General features: G+C 47.2%; 1 protein-coding gene across 1 annotated transcript in view; it reads left to right on the forward strand.

Annotated features, from left to right (window-relative positions):
* Positions 1–24,776, forward strand: part of LOC119405308 (pre-mRNA-splicing factor 38A) — a 35,654-nt gene extending 10,878 nt beyond the window's left edge. Inside the window, exons 4-6 of the mRNA XM_037672135.1 lie at positions 8,417–8,502; positions 13,816–13,926; positions 24,072–24,776. Coding sequence (XP_037528063.1) covers positions 8,417–8,502; positions 13,816–13,926; positions 24,072–24,701 — 827 coding nt within the window. The 3' untranslated portion in view covers positions 24,702–24,776. The remainder of the gene's footprint in view (positions 1–8,416; positions 8,503–13,815; positions 13,927–24,071) is intronic.
* Positions 24,777–25,408: the final 632 nt, after the last annotated feature.

Below are 25,408 nucleotides of genomic sequence, written 5' to 3' on the forward strand. Positions count from 1 at the left end.
TCTCCTGCTCTTCTTCTCGTTCTCTCTCCTCCGCACTCGTGATTCCACAGTTCGTACGCGTCAATATCAACGATGATGGCGTGGCGCTAGCCGCTCCAAGGGCAGGGCATTCGCATCTACTCTCACTGAAAGGCTTCAGCATTTCGACTTCGGGACCCTTGAAATGACTATCGTCACATGAGCACTGTGGATGGACTACGGAACATTCGGTAGCTTCGAGGGCTAGGCCTGCAGGACTGGCGTCATCGCCTGGCCTCGCGAGCCTCGTAGTTGTCGCCGAAGCAAAAATGTAGTGGATGGGCAGACATACCGTTAGCTGCTCCGAGGGCTGGGCTGACAGGATGTAAATCTTCTTTCTTCAAGGACATCCTAGCCTTGCGAACCTCGGGCCGTCGTCTTGAAGGGCAAGGGCAGACCAGAGCCGAAGTACACGTGAAGGGCTCCCGCCTCGCGAACCTCCAAGCGACGGACGCTGTCTCATCGATCCATGAGTCGCTGATTCGGTCTCAGTTCAGGCCGGAATCGTAGTCCCGGGTTTCACGGCACCACGAGGCTCGCGAGGCCAGGACGATGAACTGGGACTATTGCGAACTGCGTGTGAAAGACTACGCCGAACTTTTTACTGGTGTGCGTGACTAATCTGCGAGCGCTAAGTGATGGGTAGTGCCGGACGTTGAGTGCACGGCGAATCGATATTTCTGCAGCCAGTGAACGAAAAGATAGCGCAACATGTTACGAGTGACGTGAATTCGAATTACCGCCCAGCCAGTGCGGTGGCTCGGCAGTGTTTTGTTGTATTGTGCCATCCTTTCCTTTTTCACTTCTTTGTCGCGGGCAGGGAAGATGTTAAAAATGGAAGACGATGACGGTCGCGCACCGCGCGCTGGCAATCATCATTAGGATTGGTGGTGGATTAAAGGGAGAAGAAGAAGGCAGCCATGCCGTCGGTCTCTGTTCTTTACATTGGTCATTAGAAAGGCTGCAGAAGCAAGAAGTTTCAAGAACGTCACGCAACTGCCCGTTGATTATCGTTTCAATCGAAAGGGCTGGACGACCTCCGGGATATTTCAAGCTTGGCTGCACCAGCTAGGCTGCAGTTTTTCGGCCAAGGCTCAAAAAGTGCTGTTCGCGTTGGACAACTGCTGTGCACCCTGTGGGGTCTTAGCGATATAACCGCCGCCGCCCTCGGAACACACGGAGACAGTTCACGCGGTCGGGCAACAAACGTATACGTTTATTAAAACACTTCTTTACATTATATGGCGAGCTTGCCGGCCGAATTAGTAAACATGTAACATGCTAAAACTTATACGCTGACAATGAATACTGGGAAACAACACACACACTCAAGATAATGTAAGACATGCAATGCAATATAACATAAGACATACAATAAGACATACAATAAGACAACATAATACAATACAAATGCGGCGCCGCAGATGCATGACTCACCACGAGGGTCCGAGGGCAGCGAGCCGCGGTACCGTCCCCGGACCCACCGCGAGGAGACGTCCATCCGCGCGCGCTGCCACACCCCGAAAGAGAGACTCACTGCCGTTTCTATGCGCCGGCCCAAATTCGCGGCGGCGATGCCGGCGCCACCGCGCTAAACTCTGGTTACAGCGCCAGCGCAGCACTGACCTTGGACCAACGCCTCGGCTTACGCCAAGCACGTGCGTTCCAAACACAGCGGCCGTGCCCAAGTTACGGCAGTCGCCTTTACAGAGGTGATATAGCACCCCCACAACCCACAAAAGTATCTGGCCTCGAAAACATCAAACTTCTTTTCCTGCTACCGAATACAGCCGTTTCCCTGCAGCCGATGAACCAGGGAATTATACAGTACGTGAGGAGCCGCTACTGAAGACGAGTACTTGAACGAATATTGCTGAGCATGGAGGCAGGAAAGCAGTGTGGGTTAACTGCTCAGTGCAATCCACATGCTGGTGTGTGTGTGTGGAATAATATGGTGCCTGAAATAATTGCCAACTGCTTTGGGCGTAGTGGCTTCATGCACGACGCTGGTAGCCTGGGTGTGGCTGATGTTGAAAGCAGTGAAGAGGAAGATGGGCGCTTTAATGACGTCTTGCCACCTCACATGCCCCTCTATGAGTACATTGCAATAGACAGTGATGTTGCTATTAATGAAATCGACAGTCAACAACAACGATATCATCGCCAAGGTTTTGGATGCCGAAGGTGATTCCGGCAAAGACCCAGGTGATTCCAGCAAACATCCGAGCCTCATGCTGAAAGATTCTGTGGATGTGTTGGCTGTTCTGGAGGCCATATGCATGGGTTCCCCAGAAAGTGCGTGCAGGGTGAGCCACCTCCAGGAACTTTTCGATATTGTGATTCCGTTGCATATTACTTCTTCGAGGCAAATATTGATCACTTGCTTTTATCAAGAAATAAAAGTGTGATGATATACAGAAAGCATTCTTTAGTTGTTTTGGTCGTCGTCATGATAATTCAGACACCTGATTAATTCTGACATTCTTTTCAGTCCCGTGAGAACGGTATTTCCGCCAGTGATACAAAAACAAATGGTTGTGGCAAGCACATAATGGTTCCCCTAAAAATTAATAGCTGAAATAAGTGCTTTGTTTCAGCCGTTAATCTGATGGGATTTAAAAGCGTATCGAAAGACATTGCACATTTTCTGTGCGTTTGCTACATAGCTTGGTATACGTTGGCTAGCACAGGGAGACTTGGATCCGCCTGTGCATATGCACCCTTTTTACTTTCTGGGGCACCTGTGCATATCCCGAATGCTTTTATCCAAGTTACTCTAACTCAAATACTTTTCTTAATATTTTGGTATTTTATAAATAATCCTGGAGAGGAGTATTTTTGTGGTAACTTAAGTACATGTCAGACTGTCTTGTAGTACTAGCAGTTCAAATAACTTGAAGAAATATCCAAACCCTTAGCAAGGGAGCGCACGACCAATTCACCTGGCTGCTACAGGCACAGTTGCATCGGTCCACGTAAATAGTCTGTCCGGCTGTGTACGCAAAAACTTGCCTGGGTTTGCGTACACAAAAACTTGAGAGAGAAACAACTTTAATAAAAATATAATAAAAATAAGGCTCCCTTGTTACTGACAAGGCCAGCGCTGCGACAACTCAGCAGTTGACACGTTAAACAGACTGGATCCTCCACACACGCAGGAAAGTTAGCCTCAGCAAGACAGTATATATCATGTGATTGTTTTGAGAACACTCTGCTTAATGCTCATGAGGAGTTGGAGAAACACTTCTCTTGTGGGTTAATGAGGCTTTTTTTTGGTAGGCAGTTTCGTTGTCAGTACTATTTTTCTAGTTTCACAAGGTGTATCTTGAGGTTATTTTCAAAGTAACAAATTATATCACAGGAAACAGCGCAGGCAAATGGGACAAGAAACACAGACAGGACTTGGTGCTGGCTAACAACATGAGCGTTTATTTCGTAGATACAAATATGTGTGCTTCTTTACGCCACCCGCCCGGCAGTGTCTGTGCAAGAGGGTATAGAAAGATACGGAGCTACATGTTTCCAAAATGCTATCGGCACAAGCATTTCCAAGTTCTTGGACTTGGTTTCCCTGTACCTCAGCTCGACCGTCGTCAGGCAAGGCGAACACTTGTACGTGCAAAAAGAAGGCGGTTGTATCAGGTCGTGCATCACGTCAGTTCTAAGCGACCTTCTTCTGGCTCGTTTTGACAGGCAACTGTAAGATTCTGTCGGTGAGACTGCTTGGGTGAAGGTCTTTCGTCGTGTCCATGATTTTGTCGACATTTTATTGTGAGAACTCTGTAGAGAGCCGCAGCAAGGTGGATGAGATTTTTTAGTGCTTCTTTGCGAACTTTCCCGGACTTCCGTTCACGAGGTTCACGAGGTAGCAACTCGAGGGCGGTCAACTACACCTCTTAGACCTCAATATAGCGTTCAGTGCACAGCGCACTTGTTGGGAGTACTCACCTCGTTCAAAGAAAGACTTGCTTCCATGTTCATAGCATCATTTTAAGCTTGTCAAACGGGTTATTGCGCTTTCCACTATGAACTATAGTTGTCAGGTCATGTCCACACCAAATCACTTCAAGCTTCACCAATCAAGTCTACAAATTGAAGAAGGCTGGCTTCTCTGACCAGTCCTTGTTGGGGTTGGCGGAAGTCATCCGAGGGAGCACCGGAAGGCGGTGAAACCTCGTGCTGTAGATGACAGGGCAAAATTGGCGGTCATTCCCTACCTGCACGGCACGAAATCAAGAAGGCTTCTGCACGTGCCAGCGTAAGGGTAGTGTTCTAGGCGCCAGTCAAACTGGGATCATTGGGCAGGAAAGTGAATGCCCCTTGCCCAAATCTTTCTGTTGGCAAGAAGCAACATGCGACGCCGTTTGTGCCCTGCAAGACTGAAGTTATCTATGGGATACCAACGTCTTGCGGTGGCCGCTACGTCAGGCAGACGGGTCGCTGCAGAAATGACCGGCTGCAAGAGCACAAGAATACTCTTAAGGCCAAGACTGGAAGCAGTCTGGCAATTCATTGTGCCGTGTATGGCCGCTCTGCTAGTTTCAAACAGACGTGCATCTTGCACAGATGTCATGATTGCCGCACCCGGGAAATCGATGAAGCATTCACAATTCATTCCATCGGGCCGTCGTGTGTAAGCGCACCTTCCATTTTACTAACAGACTACAAGGTTATCTCCGCAATTGAACATTGCATTTTCATGTACTAGTCGAGACGCATGTGTAGCGCTTCCCCTTTCCCCAACTTTCTGTTATTTCTCCTTCCAAAAAAGTGTATATATTTGTACCTACGAAATAAACGCTCATGTTGTCAGCCAGCGCCAAGTCCTGCCCGTCTTTCTTGTGCCGTTTTCCCACTCTGTTTCCTGTGATGAGGCCATGCGAACAAGCTCAAGTTCATACCTTTTTAACAAAGTACCTTTTCTGAGTATTTGGTGCTGTGTTCAGATACTGTTCTGTATTTAGTATATACGGTAGACGCTGTATAATTCAAACTTAAGAGGACCTCAGGATTTTGTTTGAATTATTAGAAGTTTGAATTATCAGAAATTACCATAAATATAACTTCGGGCACCATATACCAACTAGAGTTATGATGTTCATTGTTTCTCAATGATGCAAGACAGCCCTGCATGATGGTCAGTAATCATTTTAGATGTCAGCGAACATCCTGGTACTCGTTATTATGCAACGTTGCGCGCACGTATGTGATTAAGGATGTGTTGTGCCCTGTGACAACTCGTAGCCCCTTCTTATTCTTAGAACGCTTTTCTGCATGACACCGGTCACTGCAGCGAAAGTGACAATAAAAAGTGTTCGGCACGTGATAGATCAAGGCCAGACCGTCTCTATCATTTTTTTCTTCCTCAGTCAGCATGCGGTTGTTGGTGTGCGTGGTTTGGCTAGTTTGGCTGTTTCGTTAGGAGGCAGTCTGCTTTGTTTGTGGCTGTTAGTGACATAAAAATGCAAATGTCCAGCTAGAAGCAACAAAGTTAGCAGCTATTTCCTGGCATGGACAAGCGCAAAAAGTTTGAATTAACCGAATTTGTGCAGTGGAGAAGTTTGAATTAAGTGTTTTAAAATACATTGAAAACATAGCGGGTCAACTAAAAAATTTAAGATTTGTTTTAATTAACCAAAAGTTTGAATTATCAGAGTTTGAATTATCGAGAGTGTACTATATAATGAGGGTGCGTACAGGTCCTTGAAATCCTTGAAAACCCTTGAAATTGAAAAATGCATTTTCAAGGCCCTTGAAAGTCCTGGAATTTTTTCCCATCCTTGAAAATGCTTGAATTTCCTGAGCAGTGCACTCTCATATAGACATTGCGACCTCCTTAATATGGCAGATCAGCGTCGACCTGACAAGCTCCCCATTTCACAAACAGTAGTTCTGTGCGAGCGCACATGATTCCGTTTTACACAACTGCGTAGGAAAAAGTCGCACTTTTACGGCGAGGGCGAAGCAATGGATGCGATAGCCAGAAATTAGAATGTCACACGAAGAACGGCAAGCAACTAAATACTAGCAATGTGCTGCTTAAATGTAAAGAAGGACGCTCGAAAAGAATGCACAGGTATACACAGGACGAGTGTGAACTAACAACTGTCACAGTTGTTATTTCTTTGTGTTTGAGCAGCGCGCTGCAAGTGTCGACTGTGCACAATCCAACACACTTAGATATCTATTTTTTTCTTGAAAACTGCGGCACGTGGAGCATGACTTCTGAGATTGCGCGCTGGCAGGTTTCTCTCCGGTCGTCCTAGTCGCACGAGAGTGCATAATTTCAGATGTGGGCGTGGCCGGCTCCTCTTCCGCACTGCGGCGCTCGCCACCGAGGCATCGCCGAGGGCTTACACGCGCCAGGGAAGCCACCACGCTTTTGATGCGGCTTCGATGAGGCGAGGGAAAAATGGTTTTACGCCACTATGTGATCTTCCCATGACTTGCAAATGACGGCTCAAAGTGTACAGCAGTGGTAATCGTGTTCGAAACGGCACAGAAACAGATGTGCATGTAACACGGCGTGCGCAGAGCGGTGACATTGAAAGCTCCTCTCAGATGTGCAGAACGGCAGCACCGCATCTACGCAGGAAATCGCTCAAACGCTCCGTTCACTCAGCATGAGCACGTCACAGAGAAATAAGGTCCAGCGCACGCTGAAGAGGGGCGCTATCTGAACCGACCAAACTTGTCACTCGGCATCAGTCATGCTTTCATCTCGCGATGTCGCCACCGCTGCCAGGTCTGGCATGGCCATACAGACCTGCGGCGAAGGCGAAATCTATGCTCCCATAGCTTTCCAGCCTCTCTAGCACAATGCTTTGTGCTCACCTGATGGCTTCCTTCATTTCCCTTTCAAACTAAATTTTAAAAAACCCTCAAGCACATGCTGCGAGTTTCTTGCGGGTACAGTGAGTACGCGGACCTGCAAAATGGCGACCCCACCAGCCCCGCCACTAGCGCTCCTCGCGGATGACGTCAAGTGCATACCTCCTATACGTTTATTTATTTTTATATAAGAGGCATAACATTATGCTGAATGTTTTGAATATGTTTGGTGAACTTCACCAGGCTTATACCGTAGAAATCTCAACCGCTGTTTAAGAGTTCATTGTGTGTTGTGAGCTTTTTTTTTGTACTGTTGAGAACTTGCAAAGTGAGCCAGCCGAGTTATTATTAACATCATTGCGATATACATTTATTTATTTTTATATAAGTGAAATAACACTATACTGGATGTTTTGAATATAAATATCCCAACCGCTTTTGTAAGTGTTCATTGTGTGTTGTGATCTTGACAAGCTATGTTTTTTCGTTATAATTGTGATATGCATTTATTTATTGTAAGCGCAATGAAATCAGTCATTTTTGAAAAAAATTTCAACTTTGCATGCCATTTTGAGTCCTTCAAAAACCTGCAACACTTCCTAGAAAGTCTTTGAATATTCTTGAATTTTGCTTTGGAAACCTGTACAAATCCTGTATATTGTACGCTGCTCAAATACTTATTTTGTACAAAACTCAATAACTTATCCCAGATACATTTTTGAAGTATCTCCAACATGTCGGTTCACTGTTCCATCATCTCAAAGGTCATGTCAAGGGGCCCCACATTCTATGTTACGACCTTGTGATGCGTCACTGCCAGCGAGCTGAAGCGGCAGCAATTTTTTTTTACTTTCCTTATCAAAAATGGCTGTTATGGCGAGCTGTTCAGTATGCTTTCACTCATGCTTGAAACAAGATTTTTCACAGAGGCTTCTCAATATCTATAGTTGATGAAACGGACAGCAAACTGAGGAAAGTGAAACAATGAATCAGTTTAGGCTAATAAATTACTGTTCTAAAACTCTACTGCCATTTATTTCACCATCCTAAGTTTATTAATAGAAAAAGAGAAAGTCAAGGTTGAAGTTTCATGCCTAAATTTCATGCTGAAATCTGCATACAGGAAGGTCAGCATGATGTCATGGATTTCAAAGAGTGTTTTTTCCTTTGTATTTTGGCACACTGAGTTTCAGGTCCCTTCAGAGGACCATGTACTTCGGTTTTACTGATTAAGAACTACATGGGCCCTAGTAAACGCTGTTGAAATCTATGACGTTGCAGCAAGTTGGTGCGGGAACTTGAAGGTGGCATCGCCAGCTGCACTTTCTTTTTGCACATATTTGAAAAGCACGTCTTTTTGCAGCAAAAGTCGTGCTTTTGATATTGCAAAGGGTACATTACTAATGCGAGAAAAATAATTTCTTTCTAGTGTTCCTCTTGAACTAAACCTTTCGTGTAGTCCAAGTTTTTGTGATTGTTGCCTTTTATGAGTACTAATGGCTGTGAATTTCTTCTGAGAGTTTTCCTTGATGTCTCCTTAAAAAATTTCCTTTTTTTTTTAATGTAGTGTACGTAATCGTTCACATGGATGAGTTCATCGATGAGCTGCTGCGAGAGGAGCGCGTGGCGGACATCATCCTTCCTCGAATACAGGTGAGGATATAAAGAATTATTTCCAACTCTGCGAGAGCTGAACATTGCACCTTTATGTTGTCATGGCAACTTTATAGACATACATGAAATTTGTGCTAGTAATTTTCTCGCACTTGGGCATGCATGGGGGAACCTTGATATATCGAACATGAATGCAGCGAAACCTCTTTAATTAAACACTTGTTTACTTCATCAGTGTTGCCAGCACAACAAGCAAGTTCAGGAGTTATGAACAGCAACCGGAGTTCCATCCACAGTGGACGCAGTACTCGTTAGTTCCGTTTTGATTCGGTGAAAGGAGTGCACATTGTCACAACCAGCGCGTTATCAGTTTCCCGTTTGAATCACAAGTATAAAGTTCAGCCGTGTATCCGCAGGATCGATCATTTATGAAATTCTTTTCCCAGAAATGATTTCCGTATGTACAGCCAAACCCCGCTACAACGAAACTGACGGTGCTAGGAAAAAACCTCGTTGAAGCGAACATTTCGTTGTAGTGAAATTGAAAAAAATATAGCTGACCTGAGCTAGTAGAACAGAGAAAGTTTTATTTCCAAAATTCAAAAAGTGTCGGTTGCTTCCTTTGTTTCCCCAGCAGCGTCATGACGCGATTCCCATATATGCATAGCGACACCAGGTTGAAAAGCACACTGAAACAATGGCTTCCGCGAACGAACCAAGCGCAGGCATGGACGCGCAACACAAACTGCACAGTTCGCTAACACTAGCTATTTGCCGACAACAGGGTATCCGACAACGCCGAGATGCAGGCGTGATATCGCGGAGCGATGACTTGCGCCTTATTCTATGCTATTCTTATTATCCACCACTCACGGCCGGCTGAACCTGTTGATAACGCAGACGAATTGTTGCTCCGACCACCGGTCGCACTGTCCAAGCACGAAAATCACGAAAGCAATGGCGCTGGAAAAGGCATCGTTCCGCGATTGCACCCCTGGGCTGCTCGCGTTGATAACGCGGATGTACCATCGCTCTGACCACTGGCGAAGCGCGAAAAGCACTAAAAGCATTAGAAAAGCATCGGAAAAGGAATCGTTCCGCGGTTGCACGATTGTGGACAACTGAGCTTTGGCTTCGGATTGTCTGCGACTAAGAAGCAACTCAAGCCAGTTCAGAAAGCATGGCAGTCTGATCACCGTTGCTATCAAGCAAGGGTGGCCCCCATGCTCAGTCAACAGCGGCAGTTTTCGTGGTGCCAACACGCGATTTAGACTTTGTAGACACATTTTTATGTTCTAGAATGCACCAAAATGTTCGAGATTGTGTTTATTACACGGCAAATTAAACTTTTGAGCCCAGAATTGCATCGTGAAATTTCGTTGAAGCGGAACGGTAGCAGAAAAAGTGTTTGTTATGGCGAACATATTTATGCATTGACTCCTAGGACTGTTGACGGGGAACCGAGAATACTTCGTTGTACCAGAAATTTCGTTGAAGCGGCGTTCGTTGTAACGGGGTTCAACTGTAATTCGTTCCCACTAGATTTGGCTGGGCACAAGACTGTGGATTCATTTGATGAATTTTGTGGCCCCCGCAATAATGCTATCGTAGGTGCTGCGGCCTATGGCTGCAGATAATGAAAAAAGAAAAAAAATTTAAAGAAAACACGGATGAAGCTGTCCAAGGTTAACCGCAATACAGCATAGACCGCTTATAACGTAAGTCGCCGGAGTCGCGAATATCCGCACTATAAGCGGTACCGCACTATAACCAAAACAACATTTTTGAAAGGTTGCACGTGTACAAAACATGACCAACAGGCAGGCGCGCGATTCTGACTATCGCGGCATGCGACTGGGGCGTAAGTTTGCATCTGCTTACATTTGAAAATGTTGAACTGTTAGCGTCCGTGGACCTGCGGTGCCGACATAACGAACGCGGAAAAAATGCGCCGTCACGGGAAGTCGCCGCGGTAACACACTGCGCGTCCGCGATGTCGAAAACGGTGGCGACCACAAACCACCACTCGAGTGTTTCACACGCACGCCCGCGTTTTCGTAAAAGATGTAAGTCACCCCTTCTAAATGCAACACTTGCAAAATGTTTCATTGACTCGGCACCAAACCGCAAGTTCTGTAGTCCGCGGCCGCCGACATGGCAGTTAGCGCTCGTTAGGCCTAGCGTGCGCGTTGAAACTTGGCATGCCACCGCGAGAAGCTTGCCCTAGGCAACACGGAGATCGGGAGTAGAAGAGATCGCACTCACGAGCTAAACCGAGGGCATCACGCGTGAAACGAAGTTTCGGTTCGCGATCGGGAGAACAGCTGCGGCAACTATCCTGAAAGAGTCTTTCAAGCTTGTAAGTCCGCCTGTTGGTGACAAAGGCGAAAGCTCAATCGCGTCTCAAAGCATTGTTACTTGCGGGGGAATCGGCTCTACGACGAAGCAACGACGAAGCGCGCATGTCAAGCGGCCGAAGGGGGCAAAGGCTTCTCCGTCGGCCGCGCAACCGCTCCCCCTCCTCACACCACGCACCTGCGCCGGGCTGCTGTCCCCTACAGCCATCCCTTTTTTTTTCTCCCCCCCCCCCCGCTCCTTGTTCATTCGTTCCGCGTCCCCTCCTCCTTTGTAATGCCGTCGCCGCTCTCTCCCCCGCCGGCGCATCTCCGCTGAGAAGCACGCTCGCACCCTCGCATCTCTGAGAATGTTCCGGCAGCCGCATTATAACCGGTCTTTCATCTCGGGGGTCTGCACAATAAGCGGTATGCTTATACATGGGAGTTCTATGGGAGAGTAAACGGGAGTCAGAAAAAACCGCATTATAGCCAGTACTGCACTGTAAGCGGTTACGTTATAAGTGGTCTGAGCTGTATTCAAGAATTAAGCTTATACTGAACTTTTGATTTAAGTGACTGACCTTAATGCCTTTTAAGAACCTGCCTTGTACTTAAAGGGGTCATGAGCCACTTTTCCAAGTAATGATCTAATGAACTTAGTATCGGAGTTTACTGCCTCCCGAATCGATTGCCGCAAGAATATCTCGAATCCGTCAAGAATCAGCGGAGTTACAGGGGTTTGGCGCACACACTCAGCGCTTTCTCTCTTTTCTCGTGCCGACGAGCGCACTGGAAGTTAGACAGGGAGGGATGGCACGGGGGTAAGAAGTTACGTCAGCGCGCGTCATGAAACGCGATCGCTCTCCCGCTGTGATTCGCATGCGCGAGTGCGGCTACCGTGTAAAGTTAGCAGACTGAGGAGTGCGGCACGGGCAGGTGGTGGCACCCCATGCCAAGAAGCGCATCTCATCCGGCTATCGGCCAATAAGCATGCTATGTCTCCGCGACGTCAACGTGCAGACGCGCCCCGCCCACCGACGAGAGCGAGAACCGGCCTCTGTTTGAAAAGAGGGCGCCTGAGGAAACGGCAACTTAGCGCTCCGCTTGTGGCCTTTACGCAGCGCACACGACTAATATTTTACAGAGCAGTTCATAGCCGTGTCAGCTTTCCGCAGGTTGTGTTTTTTCAACAAGCCCAAGAGGTGCTTCATGGCCCCTTTAAGTGCAACTTTTCTCAGCACTGAAGTCCGAAAGGTTAAGCGGCCATGAAGGTAGCATTGCAACTACCAGAACATATGAGCAGTATGGCCGGCTACTACGACAACATTCTCGCAGTTTGTGCATTCCTTTGCTTGCATCGACGAGATGACTGAAGGCTCTGTCTACACTTATGTGAGAGTGTCACCGCCAGTTCTCGGGGATCAGCAGAACCCAGGGGAGTGCTACAGCGACATTGAGTTCACCTACAGATGCCGCTTTTGAAAGCATGCTGCGCTGAAGTGCTTCGAACGCTACGCCTGCACTGCAGTGACAAAAGGGAAAGGCAGACGATACGTACCCAATATTTTTAACAGGGGCTCGTGATATCACCTTCCTCTCTCTGCCCTCATTTTTTGGTGTTTTTTTTTTTTTCATATGACGTACCAACTTGTGCAACAATCCATTCTTCTAAGTTCTGAGCTTTTCACTTGCCGCATTACACAACTTTAGTTGTGTGCACACAGCAGCTCTGTGGATACAGGTTTTCATAGGAGATGGCTGGCAGTATGCATCCGCAGAACTGTTGCGGATACCGAGCAAAAACTGTCTAATGAAGCTCACTGTAAAAAACGTTTTGTTAGGTATTGTTGGTTCCTTTCATATGATAACGGTCCCCACACTAGGAAAAATGAGGAATGCACGCAGACGCTCAACAAATTAAAGGATGTTATTGAAGTACACAAAACTCTGGAAAGCAAGAAAAAGAAATGCTAGGAGAAAAATGCGCGTCAAGGAACGAATAAACCGCTTGTGAGGCACGCGGTGTCTTACTGTAGTAACAAACACACTTGTAGACAACAAAATAACCACGTGTTGTGATAGCCACAGTACTATAACGAAGGTCATTGAGCAACGGCTGCTAGTTGTGGCTAAGTAAATGCTGATAAACTGACAACAGCATTCGGTATTTTGCTTCTTATGCTGTGTTCCTTTCTGAAGAGTGCAACATTTAAATCTAGTGTTTCGTTATAGTTGCAGTCTATTATTTGTGCATCATTTAATGAAATAAGTATGAAAGGTTTTCTAAAAGCCTTGTTTTTGGGAGCATTACGCACCCAGAAAGGTGGCACTTTCATAAGCGAGCTTTGAGTGAGGTTCTTGAAATGTGCCTTCAGGTTGCTTTAGGCGAATGCACGAGAGACCCTATCAGCTTTTGTGATGAGGTGTTAACCCTCTGTTGGGCACAACAAAGGAACGAATGTTGTGTTGTTTGAAACATTTCTAGTTAGCTGTTGATGACTTCTTCATTACAGAAAAATAAATTCGAAAGCCGACAAGTGTTTTACATCTGAGAAAAAAGTGGGACCTACATGTCCCGTTGTCTGGTCGGGTCACTTTGATCAAGTGAAACCCATATGCATGCTGTCCACTCGAAGCAGTTAATCTCTCTCTGAACGTGCTTATGCATATTAACTTGAGGTATTCATTTTATAGAAAAAAGGTGTCGCAACACCAGTCCACCAGTAGTTGATGGAGCTTGGCCGGACTGTTGGTTCGAATTATCCAGAACGACGAAATAATGAGGTGTGAATAACGAGCTTTTACTGCATTTGCATTTGCAGACTGTATGCGAAAACATTGCAGGACATAAGAAATAGGTTACAGGAAAGCACTACGAGTCATGCGATACTCTTCCCAAGCCATGTGCAGAGAAAGTAAAGCGAGAGAAACCTTCAGTTAGTGCTAAGCTGTCCGCATCATGACTTCAGAAACTCTCACATGTTTTCAAGAAGAGCAAATTTAATGAACATTGCAGAAGCGGCAAGTGCTGGAGGAAAGTGGTGAGCTGGAGCCACGAGTGAGTGCGCTCGAGGATGACCTGGACGACGTTGACTCGGGCGAAGATGAAATCGAAGATGTGCCCAAGGTCAGTCACTTCTATAGGATGGAAAGTTGGGCTATTTGGAGTATCTATATGTTTGATGCAGCGTTCAAAGACGAACACGAAGATACGAAAGGCACAGGACAAGCGCTGTGCTATCTGTTTGTTTCATTGGCTTCGTCTTTCAGCGCCGAATCACACGTTTCAGTCACGTCTTTCATGTTAAACTGTCATAGGTTAGTCCTAGTTACATGCGTGAGCATGTCTTTAATGTAAGGCATTAATTCTTTCTTTTGCTTGTGACTCTATCGTTGGTTTCTGACTATTTTGCATGAATGATTGACAACTCTCTCATAGTTCTGGCTTTGTTTAGGAGCTTGTCGTTTAATGATTTTACAAATGTTTGAATTTCGGTTTGTTATTCTTAACATGCTGCAAGTTGGTTGGTGGTAAACGCTGACAAAGGTGCCAAGGTCATTAAAGGGACCGGTGGTTAATTGGAAAAATGTGGTTATATGTATGAAAAAGCTTAGTGTGTTAGCATATAAAGGTGAACCCACATATATATGGGTCTTTCAGTAGAGAGTGAGTGGTTATCTGAAACACTAGTTTATGCAGATTGCTCATCAGGACTTTTATTTCATTCCAACTACAGTGCTCATGCATTGAAACATTACGCGTACTTGCTTGAGATAACTGTGTCATGTAGCTACTAATCTGGCCGCTATAAACAATGTGGGCTCTTGTGTAAGCGTTCATGTTGAAAGTACGGCAATATAACAACTCTTGAAGTTCCCACATGAACAGTTGCTAAAGTGTGTTCAAGAATGCCTGTTGAATAGCTGTTGACAGTGATGAACTGTCTTTTTGTAATGCCCCTGCGACTTCTATCGAGTCCTTCCTCCAAGTGCTAGGTTTACACTCGTGCCTTTTACACTCGTGCCTTGGCCCGCAGGGGCGTCTGCGCAAGCAGGCGTTTGGTGTGTAGCGACACCACGGACCCGAGCTAACGGGGGGGTTTCGACCCCCTCCCACGCCTAGCCGTGCGTGGCTTTGCCGTGTCCGGGGAAAAGGGGATCCTGGGGGTTGAGCCGACGCCGGGTGATTGGACCTTTAAGGCCCCCCGTAGAGGCAACACACCCCTTTGGCCCTGGCTTCACGTAGACGGCACCCCTGGGCTGACCCACCCAGGGGAAATCGGCAGTCGCCTTTTCCTGTCTCTCTCTCCCTTCATCTTCGTCTATCTCTCTCACTTTTAACCTTTCCTGGCGGCAAGGGTTAACCTTGTGCAAATAGCCAACGTTGGTCTAGACGCATTAGGTTATAGCAATGATGTACGGCTGACGCGTGCAAGTAATCGTAAACTCGTACCATCCCCTCGTTGGGCTCCTTGGTGGGTGGCCGCCATCGTTGCCGAAAGAAATATACATGTCATGCATAAAGTGTTTCCCTTGCTAGCTGATCGCACCGCCACAAAGTGGGCGCGCACCGAAGCCTCCGTCAACTTACTGGACAAGGGTGTCAATGCAGGCTAGTTGGTATTTCATTGCAGGTTTTTGGGTGTAGTGCCGCGTACGAATTGGTAAGAAAGAAGATGACAGGAAAGAGGCGCACTCGCAACTGAACTTTATTTTGCGTCGATTGCAAATATAAAGCTATGAAAAGCACCACGTGTTACCTCTAACACTGCCACATAGTAAAACCAGATAAAACCAGATAAAATGGCCTACCGCACTAATCATTGAGATAGTCTATTTCACATGAAAATAGGTCAAGAGACGGCTTGCTGATGCATCTGCTGCCCAACTTGTTGATGACATATGCTTCAAATAACTCACGCTCTTGTTTTCTTCTATATCTTTTAAGTCAACTTCTTTTTCAAGCAGAATGAGTCTTTCCCCCGCTATCATGTTATACATAGCAACAGACCTGAGAAGCCAGTAAGAGCGATCTCGCCATTCCTCATGGCGAATTCGCTGGCACAAACAATCGGACCGGGATATAAGGCGAGCAAAATGGCAAGCAACGACCTCCTTCTGGAGCCGTGTGACAAGGCACAATATGAGAAACTTGCTAACATAAGAGCTTTTGCTGACACATCAGTAACAGTAACACCCCACCGATCTTTGAACACTGTCCGAGGCGTAGTCTCTGAAACTGACTTGCTCGAACTTTCAGAAGCAGAGCTTTTGGATGGCTGGAAGGACCAGAATGTCATCACTGTAGAAAGAATAAAGATCAGACGAGATAACACCGAAATACCAACAAAGCATATAATCATCACTTTTGCCTCAAGCACCCTGCCAGAAACCCTCGAAACGGGCTACGCAAAAACCCGGGTATGACACTATATTCCAAACCCGCGCCGATGCTTCAAATGTCAGAAGTATGGCCACGGCTCTCAAAGCTGTCCAGGCCACCTTACGTGCGCAAAGTGTGGAGAGAAAGACCACTCTTCGGAAAACTGTTCTGGCAAAACCCACTGCACAAACTGTGATGGCGATCATCCCGCATATTCTCGATCCTGTGAAACCTGGAAGAAAGAAAAAGAAATAATCACCCTGAAAATAAGAGAAAACATATCGTATAAAGATGCCAGAAGAAGGTGCTCCATTTTTCATAAAGGAAGCTTTGCTGATGCGGCGCATAAGGGGGCAGCGTCGAACCAGCCTGCGTCACTCCCACGACCCGCCTGTAGCGAGCCGCTGGCTGTGGCGCCCGCCCCCGTGGTGGCAGTAGCTAAGGCTGCTCCACCGACTCAGTCACACAGTCCCGCGACTCCAGGGTCGTCGGGCCTCAAGACCACGCCTCGCGAGGCTAGGTCTGAAGCCCGGACCGTCAGCCTGCGTGCGCGGGCGTCCAGCGCCTCGCGGGAGGCAATGGACACAACACCGGCACCTCTGGTGCCTAAAGGGGTATTCAGACGGGGGAGGAATGCTCGGGGGAGACGGGGGGGTTGCGTATCACGTGACCGCGACGTCACGGATTAGCGAGTGGGCGTGACCCCCCCGCGCCTCCTCGGAGGAGACGGGGACGTTTTCCCCGAAAGGACAAACGATCCCCATGCGGTGGGGGATGTGGCGGAATTTCGGGCTCTTGTTTGGCCACATTGTTGCACTTGCTCCTGCAGAGAGCGGCAGTGGGTGTCCAGTCTGCAGCTGGATGGTCGTCTGCAGCTCGTCAAACGGGTGGTGCAAGCCACCAGAGTAGTCTAGTAACACTGGTCTCCCCCTCCGTTTGCCTCGTCCGTGTGAGTGGGGGGCATTTGTGGAGACTTCTCCTCGCGAGCTGACGTCACTAGGCTCCGCCTTTCCCCCCCGAGCATTTCTCCTCCGTCTGAATACCCCTTAAAGACCGGCGCAGCTCTATTGAGCGCGCCCCGAAAGGAAAGCAGAAAATCCAGTGTCCAGAAAAGGACTCTTGATAAGCCCAAAGTTCTCCAGTAGACGCAGAACACCCTCCTTTATTTTGTCATCATGGTTACACAGAGAATGCAATGGAACGTGAGAGGACTTATTCAAAATCTCGATGACATTAACTGAACTACTCTGCAACCATAAGCCTAAGGTGTTCTGTGTCCAGGAGGCACATCTAAATCCGAAACAGTTCAACTTTCTACGACAATTCGCTATTTTCCGCAAAGACCGTGACAGTGCTAATGCCTCGTCCGGTGGGGTGGTGATTATTGCAGACAGGTCCGTTGCCTGCCAACAAATCACACTTCAAGCCGAGCTTGAAGCAGTCTCAATACGAGGGATTCTCTTCAATTGATTAATTACTATCTGTTCAATATATCTCCCACCAAACTGTCAAGTGAGCAAGACAGAATTTTACAGTTTAATTAACCAGCTTCCGGAACCGTACGTTCTAGCCGGTGACTTTAATGCCCACAACAGCCTGTGGGGAGACTCCCGTTGCGGCGGAAGAGGCAGATTGATAGAAAACTTCCTAGTTAGTTCCGGTGCCTGTCTCTTTAATAAAAAGGAACCGACCTACTACAGTAGGCAGCATAACTCTTACTCCTCAATAGACTTGACATTTGGTTCTGCAACACTTTTTCCACATCTAGAATGGGATGTGATTAGAAATCCGTATGGAAGTGACCACTTCCCTGCAGTGTTAAAATTAAGGGAGCAACAAAGCTCTCTGCCACAGTTTCCTCGATGGAAGCTAGCGTCGGCTGACTGGAAGGGTTTTAAGGAATCATCTCGCTTGTCTCAAGATTTCTCGAAGAATTTAAACATAGATGACGCAGTCACCTATTTTACTGCTTTTATCATTGACTCTGCACAAATGTTCATCCCCGAAACAAATGGTTATTCATCCAAAAGACGTGTTCCCTGGTGGAATGAAGACTGCAGAAAGGCGCGAAAGAAGCAAAATAAGGCTTGGGGCATACTACGCCGTTATCCGAACGCTGAAAATCTCGTTGAATTTAAACTGGCTAAATCACAAGGAAGACGTACCCGACGGCAAGCCAGGAGACAAAGCTGGGAGAAATTTATCTCTGGCATAAATTCGTATACGCAGGAAAGAAAGGTATGGAATGGGCTGAGAAGGCTGAAGGGACAGGAAACTTATCCGTTGCCCTTGGTAGATGAGCAAGGAAACAGTTTGGAAGAGCAGGCAGATGCCCTTGGTGCTCATTTTGAGAGCATTTCTAGTTCCATGCACTACACCGAATCATTCCGCAAATACAAAGAACTCGAAAAATGCAAGGCACTCAACTGCAACTGCCAGCAAAATGAGCCATATAACCGTCCTTTTAAGATGGCCAAGCTGAGAGCTGCGTTAAATACATGTAAAAGCTCAGCACCCGGAGCTGACAGAGTCGTATACGACATGATTAAAAACCTCCATGCAGACACTCAGATGACACTGCTTGCGCTACTTAACAATATTTGGGCCACTATATCTTCCTGCCGCATGGAAACAGGTCATCATTGTCCCCATTTTAAAACAGGGCAAAGACCCATCTGTATTAACAAGCTACCGCCCGACAGCGCTCACCAGTTGCTTATGCAAGCTATTTGAAAAAATGATAAAGCGCCGTCTGTTGCATTATCTTGAATCGAACAATCTGCTTGATCCACACCAATGTGGCTTCAGAGAGAGTCGTTCAAACACCGACCACCTTGTTCACATTGAGGCTAACATACGCAATGCATTTGTTCATAAGCAGTACTTCTTGGCAGTGTTTCTTGACCTCGAAAAGGCATATGACACCACGTGGCGCTTCGGAATTCTACAGGACCTGTCAGCAATCGGTATCCGTGGAAATATGTTAAACGTTATCGAAAGCTACTTAAGCAACCGTACGTTCCGAGTAAGAATCGGCAACGTGTTATCTAAGCCATATGTGCAGGAGACTGGGGTATTACAAGGTGGAGTACTAAGTTGTACGCTCTTTATTGTAAAAATGAACTCCCTGCGCAATTTTATCCTACCCAATATGTTTTATTCCATATATGTGGACGATGTGCAAATAGCGTTTAAGTCATGTAATATCGCTATCTGTGAACGACATATCCAACTGGGCCTCAATAAAGTGTCAAAATGGGCTAATCAAAACGGGTTTAAGCTTAACCCCCAGAAAAGCGCTTGCTTCCTTTTTACAAAGAAGAGGGGTCTAGTTCCAGAGACTCACATTGAGCTTTACGGGCAGTTACTACCTGTGAGCACAGAACACAAATTTTTAGGTCTAATACTAGACTCAAAACTCGCCTTCCTTCCCCACATTAAGTACCTTAAAGCTAAATGTCCAAAAACTATGAATATAATCAAAATACTTTCACACACGACATGGGGCAGTGACAGAAAGTGTCTACTGAATCTACACAAAAGCCTTGTAAGACCACGTTTGGACTACGGTGGTATTGTGTATGCCTCTGCAGCACCAAGAGCCCTGAAGGTATTGGATCCGGTCCATCATCTGGGCATCCGCCTTGCCACCGGTGCTTTTAGGACTAGTCCTGTCCAAAGTCTCTGTGTTGAATCCAACGAATGGTCACTCAATTTCCAGAGGCAATACCTTAGCATTGCATACTTTTGGAAGGTGAATGCAAATACAGTCGCCGACCGATAAATCGGACACCGATAATTCGGACATGCTCGGTAATTCGGACAGTCGTGCGGCACCGCCGATGATCCCATAGAAGTAATGTGTAAAGACGACCGATATTTCGGACAGCTGCGAGATCTACATTCGATAATCCGGACCCTGTCCGAGACCATCGCGCACACCGAATCGCCAGCCATTATCTCCTCCGGCACCCGTACCATACAAAGTCTGGCCTCAGAGATCAAAACGAAAGCTAATTGGTGATCTGTGAGGCTCTATTTCGATCGCTACTTTATGCCCCAGATTTGCGATTGGAAATGCTGATCTTGGAGGCACTGGTCAATTGTGGGAAATCGTATCGACATCGCGAACATCCTACATTCCGTTTCCTGTGCTATCGCCGCCATTTTGTCGAATGCGTCTGCGGTAAAGCGTTCTGCGCGCGCGTTCATTTTTATCTTGAGACTTGCTTTATTTTACGCTCTGCTGTCTCAAAAGATCTGAGTTAAATGGTGCCAACGGTGCCCTCACAGCCAGCGCCGAAGGCCGCGCCGACGACAACGAAAGGCGACAGATACATTCAACTGCCGATTTTTCGGACGCCCGATTTTCCGAACATGCTCGTAAATTCGGACGCTTTCGCGGCACCATCACCAGCCCCATAGACGTCAATGGTCAAGAACGTCGGAAATTTTGGACGCTAAAACTCTTCGGCGTCCGATTTCTCGGACTTTCTGCCCAAATTGCAGGTTCGAAAGGCAATAATTGAAGCCCCCACCTCTGCCGCGTCTATCATCGTACGTTCGAACCAGCGCTTTCGCGAGTCGACCTGTTTGCGACAGTAGCAGAGTCCGAAAGTCAGCTTTGTCGCGATGCCGAAGTGTTATGGGGTGAAGCGGACCGGAAATTTAAAGGGGCCGCTATCACGGCGTAGTGCGGCGATGTCTTTAGGATAAGCAGTGGAAAAGCACGGAGGTGTGATGGCGGCAGGTGGCAATCGCAAACGTACGGCTCAATCGCTGACAAGCCTTACGATAAGCATCTTCAGTCAACTGCTCGATAGTGCATGTGGCTTGGTGCAGTTGCATGCGTAATGCAGGCGAGAACCCAAACGCGCCGCGCCGCCATTCATGCTGCCTCTTTGTGCGACCGCTAAGTGCGCCGCACAGACGCGTTGCCTTCACGAACGAAACCAGCTCGTCATCGTACAGCGATCACATCACACAGGCGGAGATACAGGCGGACTTGGTTGCACGTAAGCGGAAGTGCGGGCAGCAACGCATTGACAACTTTCTTCGGCCACCGGGACCTTGAAGTGTCAATAAAAGTATTTTTTTCGGCGCATTCGTTTTTTCGGACATTCGATAATTCGGACTTGTTTACGTTCCCCGTGGAGTCCGAATTATCGGTCATCGACTGTATATATCATCCTTATCGCTCTGTCATTAATGACACTACATGCACAGCCCTTTTTCATAACCGCACTACAGCTAGAGAGCCCTTCTCATTGCGCGTGAGGAGGTTTTGTGAAGACATGGATGTCCCACTTTTTACGCATGCGCTAATGGCACCAGCGAACCTTCTACTGCCTTATGGTCATGGCAAGAGATAGACTGTGATATGACATTTGTCGAAGTTTCGAAACATGCCCCAGAGGGCGCATATCCACATGCATTTCCTTGAACTTAAAGAGAAATATGCTTGCCGAGCATTTTACACTGACGCGTCCAAGTCGCATGCCAGTGTAGCATATGCAGCGATTGGCCCGTCATATTCACAATCGGTAGTTATGCACCCGGAAACGAGCATCTTTACAGCAGAGGCCTTCGCTCTATTAACTGCCGCAAAGCACATAAAAAGCCTTGAGTTAAAAAAGGCAGAATATTTACTGACTCTCTAAGCGTAGTTAAAGCCTTAGTAAAAGTCCAAAAGCACAAAAATGCAGTAGTTCACAATCTGTACTCTGTTTTATGTGGCATGTACGTGTTAAACCAGCACGTCACTCTGTGTTGGGTGCCAGGCCACGGGGGGATTGAAGGAAACGTCCTTGCCGACAAACTTGCTACATCAACAGGGATGAAAGGTGGCAACACTTCCTTAGCGGTGCCTGTTGCAGATTTGAAACCACTCCTTCGCAGTAAACTTAGAAGCTGTTGGCAGAACGTGTGGGACAGAGAAACATCAAACAAACTTCACTTAATTAAACCCTACTTAGGTAACCGGCCATCAACGACGAAGTCCCGTAGACGTGAGGTTTGGATCTGCTGCTTAAGAATAGGTCATACCTATACTACCCGTAACTACTTGCTGTCTGGTGAGGACCCTCCCACCTGCAACAAATGTGGTCAAGCGCTTACAGTTCTTCACGCTCTCCTAGAGTGTCGGCAAGCTGAACCTTAAAGAAAAAAGTATTTTCAGCAGGCTTACCGAGAAAACATTCCCTTGCACCCAGCAATGTTCCTCGGAAGAGATCCAATATTTGACACAGACACAGTCCTGAATTTTGTTGATAGAACTACCACACTGCATATTATTAGTCCTAAAAATACGTAGCACGGCCTTCCTTAAGAGGCCGCTGCTGCGATGATTGTACACCTTATAGCACGTACTCGTCGCGCTTGTCTCCAAGGACCCTGACGAGGTATGAAGTGCTACCTTCATACAAATCTCCTTTGATAAGTTCATTTATGCACACCATATTAGCACACTCATTGTATGTCTCAGAAATCATAACATTCTTTTAACAGCTATTTATGTCTTACGCACGTTACAGCAAACGTTTTTAGGCCCATATACAGCCAACGTTACACACTGCCATTGTCATTGACCGCATCATCTCCTGCACATCAAATACCTTTTGGCACTCTTTGGCCATCATTGGCCCTTGCGCCACAAAACAGCACATATCATCATCACTCGTGCCTTGGGACGGTAATGTTTTGGGCTGAGGTCTGGAGTGTGCATAGGGTAGAGGGTGCCACCAGCTCAGAACCACATTTTCTTGTCCAGGGTAGACAAGGCAGTGGAAAGAAACTTGTGTGGTATCGCGCGGGGAATACTTAGGTACGCAGAGGATTCCAATATTTAATGAAGAAAACGAGTGCTCCCAGCAGATAGTCAACATTTAGAAACTTTTCAAGGCGCAAGGAATGCGACTCAAGTTCCTGTGCAAAAAGGTGATAGAATCAAACATTCAGTTTTTGGTCCGTGTAGTGTTTGTATAATTGCTGCCGCAATAAAGTAAATGCAAAGTTTCGAAATTCTCAGCTACATTTGTGGTCAGGTCAGACTATATTAGGTAAATAGTTATCCATAGCCCTTAATTAATATGGCATCCCTGTGTGCCTGTATTCTGTCCTAAAGGACCCCTGACACCACAATTGAAACCTTAGAATGTTTGTGTTGTTTGATTGCCCTTTATATATGAGGGCACGTCTGAGCAATTATTAGCGGCAGACGTTCGCTTTAAGATATCTAATTTGGTTTCAAAGTAAGCGTTAGTGCTTATCTGAGTTGGCAGCACCTTGCGATGTCGCCACTGGAATGACATAGATCGAGGCCCCGTGTGATGTTCCACGAGTAAAGCGAGTATTGTCAACGTCTCAGAAGATTTGTGGGCCGCACAAACTACCGCGACTGCCACCCGGCGAGGACTATTGTTCCTCACCCCTCTCGCTCTGTTGTCTGGCTGCTCACGAGGTAGTTCTGGCTGCTTGGGTCAGGAACGCCTTTTCTTTTTCCCCGAAGCACCCACATCGTTCCATTCTCTACCGCGCGTGGGGCCCTGATTTGAAAACGGGCATTTTCAACAACACCAAAGCTGGAGTGCACGTGGCCTTATGCACTCCCTGCTGTGGGGCACTAGTTTCTTATGGTTTTAGGCGTGCATTTCGAAGTGACGCAAAATTGGTCACATCTAATGACACTGGCATTAATTATACGATACGTTAGAGCATTTACGATTCAGTTTTGGTATTACCAGACACAGATCTACAAATTGCAGTAAAGAAGTCACAAACAAAAATTTCTCTGTCAGGGGTCCTTTAATGCTCAAAGCTCAATTGTTGCCGCCATTATAGCGAAAGCACCAATGGTTCCCGATTTTTTCTTTGCTTTTTTTTTCATGCAGGCACCTAGCGAGCCCAAGAAGGACGCACAGAGGCATCGCTCGTCGAAGTCACAGCATGAGTCAGCTGGCAGCAAAAGTACTAGTCGCTCGACACACAATCGAGAACACCGGGAAAAAGGCGCACCCAAAGAGCACCGCGACTTCCGCGAGCCACGCGACTTCAGAGATCAGCGTGACTTCCGAGATCCACGTGACTTCCGGGACCAACGCGACTTCAGAGATCAACGTGACTTCAGAGACCAGCGTGACTTCAGAGACCAGCGCGACTTCCGAGACCAGCGCGACTTCCGAGATCAGCGCGACTTTCGGGACTCGAGAGAGTTCCGAGATCCGAGAGAGTTTAGAGATTCTCGCGATGGTCGAGGAGACGGTCGGGACTCCCGGGATGTTAGGGATAAGGACTACAGGGAACACCGAGAGAAGGAGCATCGCGATCACAGGGACAAGGATTACAGGGACAAAGATTACCGCGATAAGGACTATCGAGAAAAGGACAAGGACTATAGGGAGAAGGACAAGGATTACAGGGACAAGGACTATCGCGAGAAGGACCACCGGGACAAGGACAGCCGGGACCACCACAGCCGCCGGCACCGTGACCAAGGGGAGAAACGAAAGTCGAACAAGTAAAACACCGGTGGTGAGGGTGAAAGTGACATTGTGTACATATGCATTAAAGGCTGATCTTTTATTGTTTTCAATGTACATAGATTGACTTCGTTAACAAACAATTTAAGTGTTGCTACTGAGCTTCTACGGTGCAACAACCTGTCAGCGCTGTTTGATGAGGAGAACTTGTAAGATTGTTTTGCTAAATGTTTAAGTGAAGCTTTTATAAGTTACAGATTTTGGTGGTGCTGCTAAGGATGTGTTTGAAGGTCCAATTCCTGGCATGGAGGAAGGAAACAGAAAAGAGCATTAGGGAATACGTCAGAAAGAAAATGCATCAGGCATGCAAAACCCCTATTTTCCCAATAGCAGTGGTTCCACTCCTGCGCCAACTGCGCCAAACTGCGCCAAATTGTATTTACTGCGCCATCCTGATAATATCGACGAAATTTGCGCCAAACTGCGCCAAAGTCTCGGGTTTGGGGGCGTCTATCACCGACAATCGCACCGCCGGCGCGTCAGAACATCTGCAGCTCGATCTTGGGGCTGCCAATAAAGTCGCAATCACGGACCAAGAATTGATCCGCTGAATAAATAGCGCTCGCGCGTGCGTTCCGAGTAAGCCACCATGCCATGCACGGCGCCGACGCAGCTTCTGTTCTGCAAGTCGGCTCGACAGCAAAACGCGCTCTCCGCAGAGGCTCGTGACGTCTAGGCCTATCGGTAGC

Source organism: Rhipicephalus sanguineus, chromosome 9 (genome assembly GCF_013339695.2).
Source record: "Rhipicephalus sanguineus isolate Rsan-2018 chromosome 9, BIME_Rsan_1.4, whole genome shotgun sequence".
In the NCBI taxonomy this organism is placed as follows: domain Eukaryota; kingdom Metazoa; phylum Arthropoda; class Arachnida; order Ixodida; family Ixodidae; genus Rhipicephalus; species Rhipicephalus sanguineus.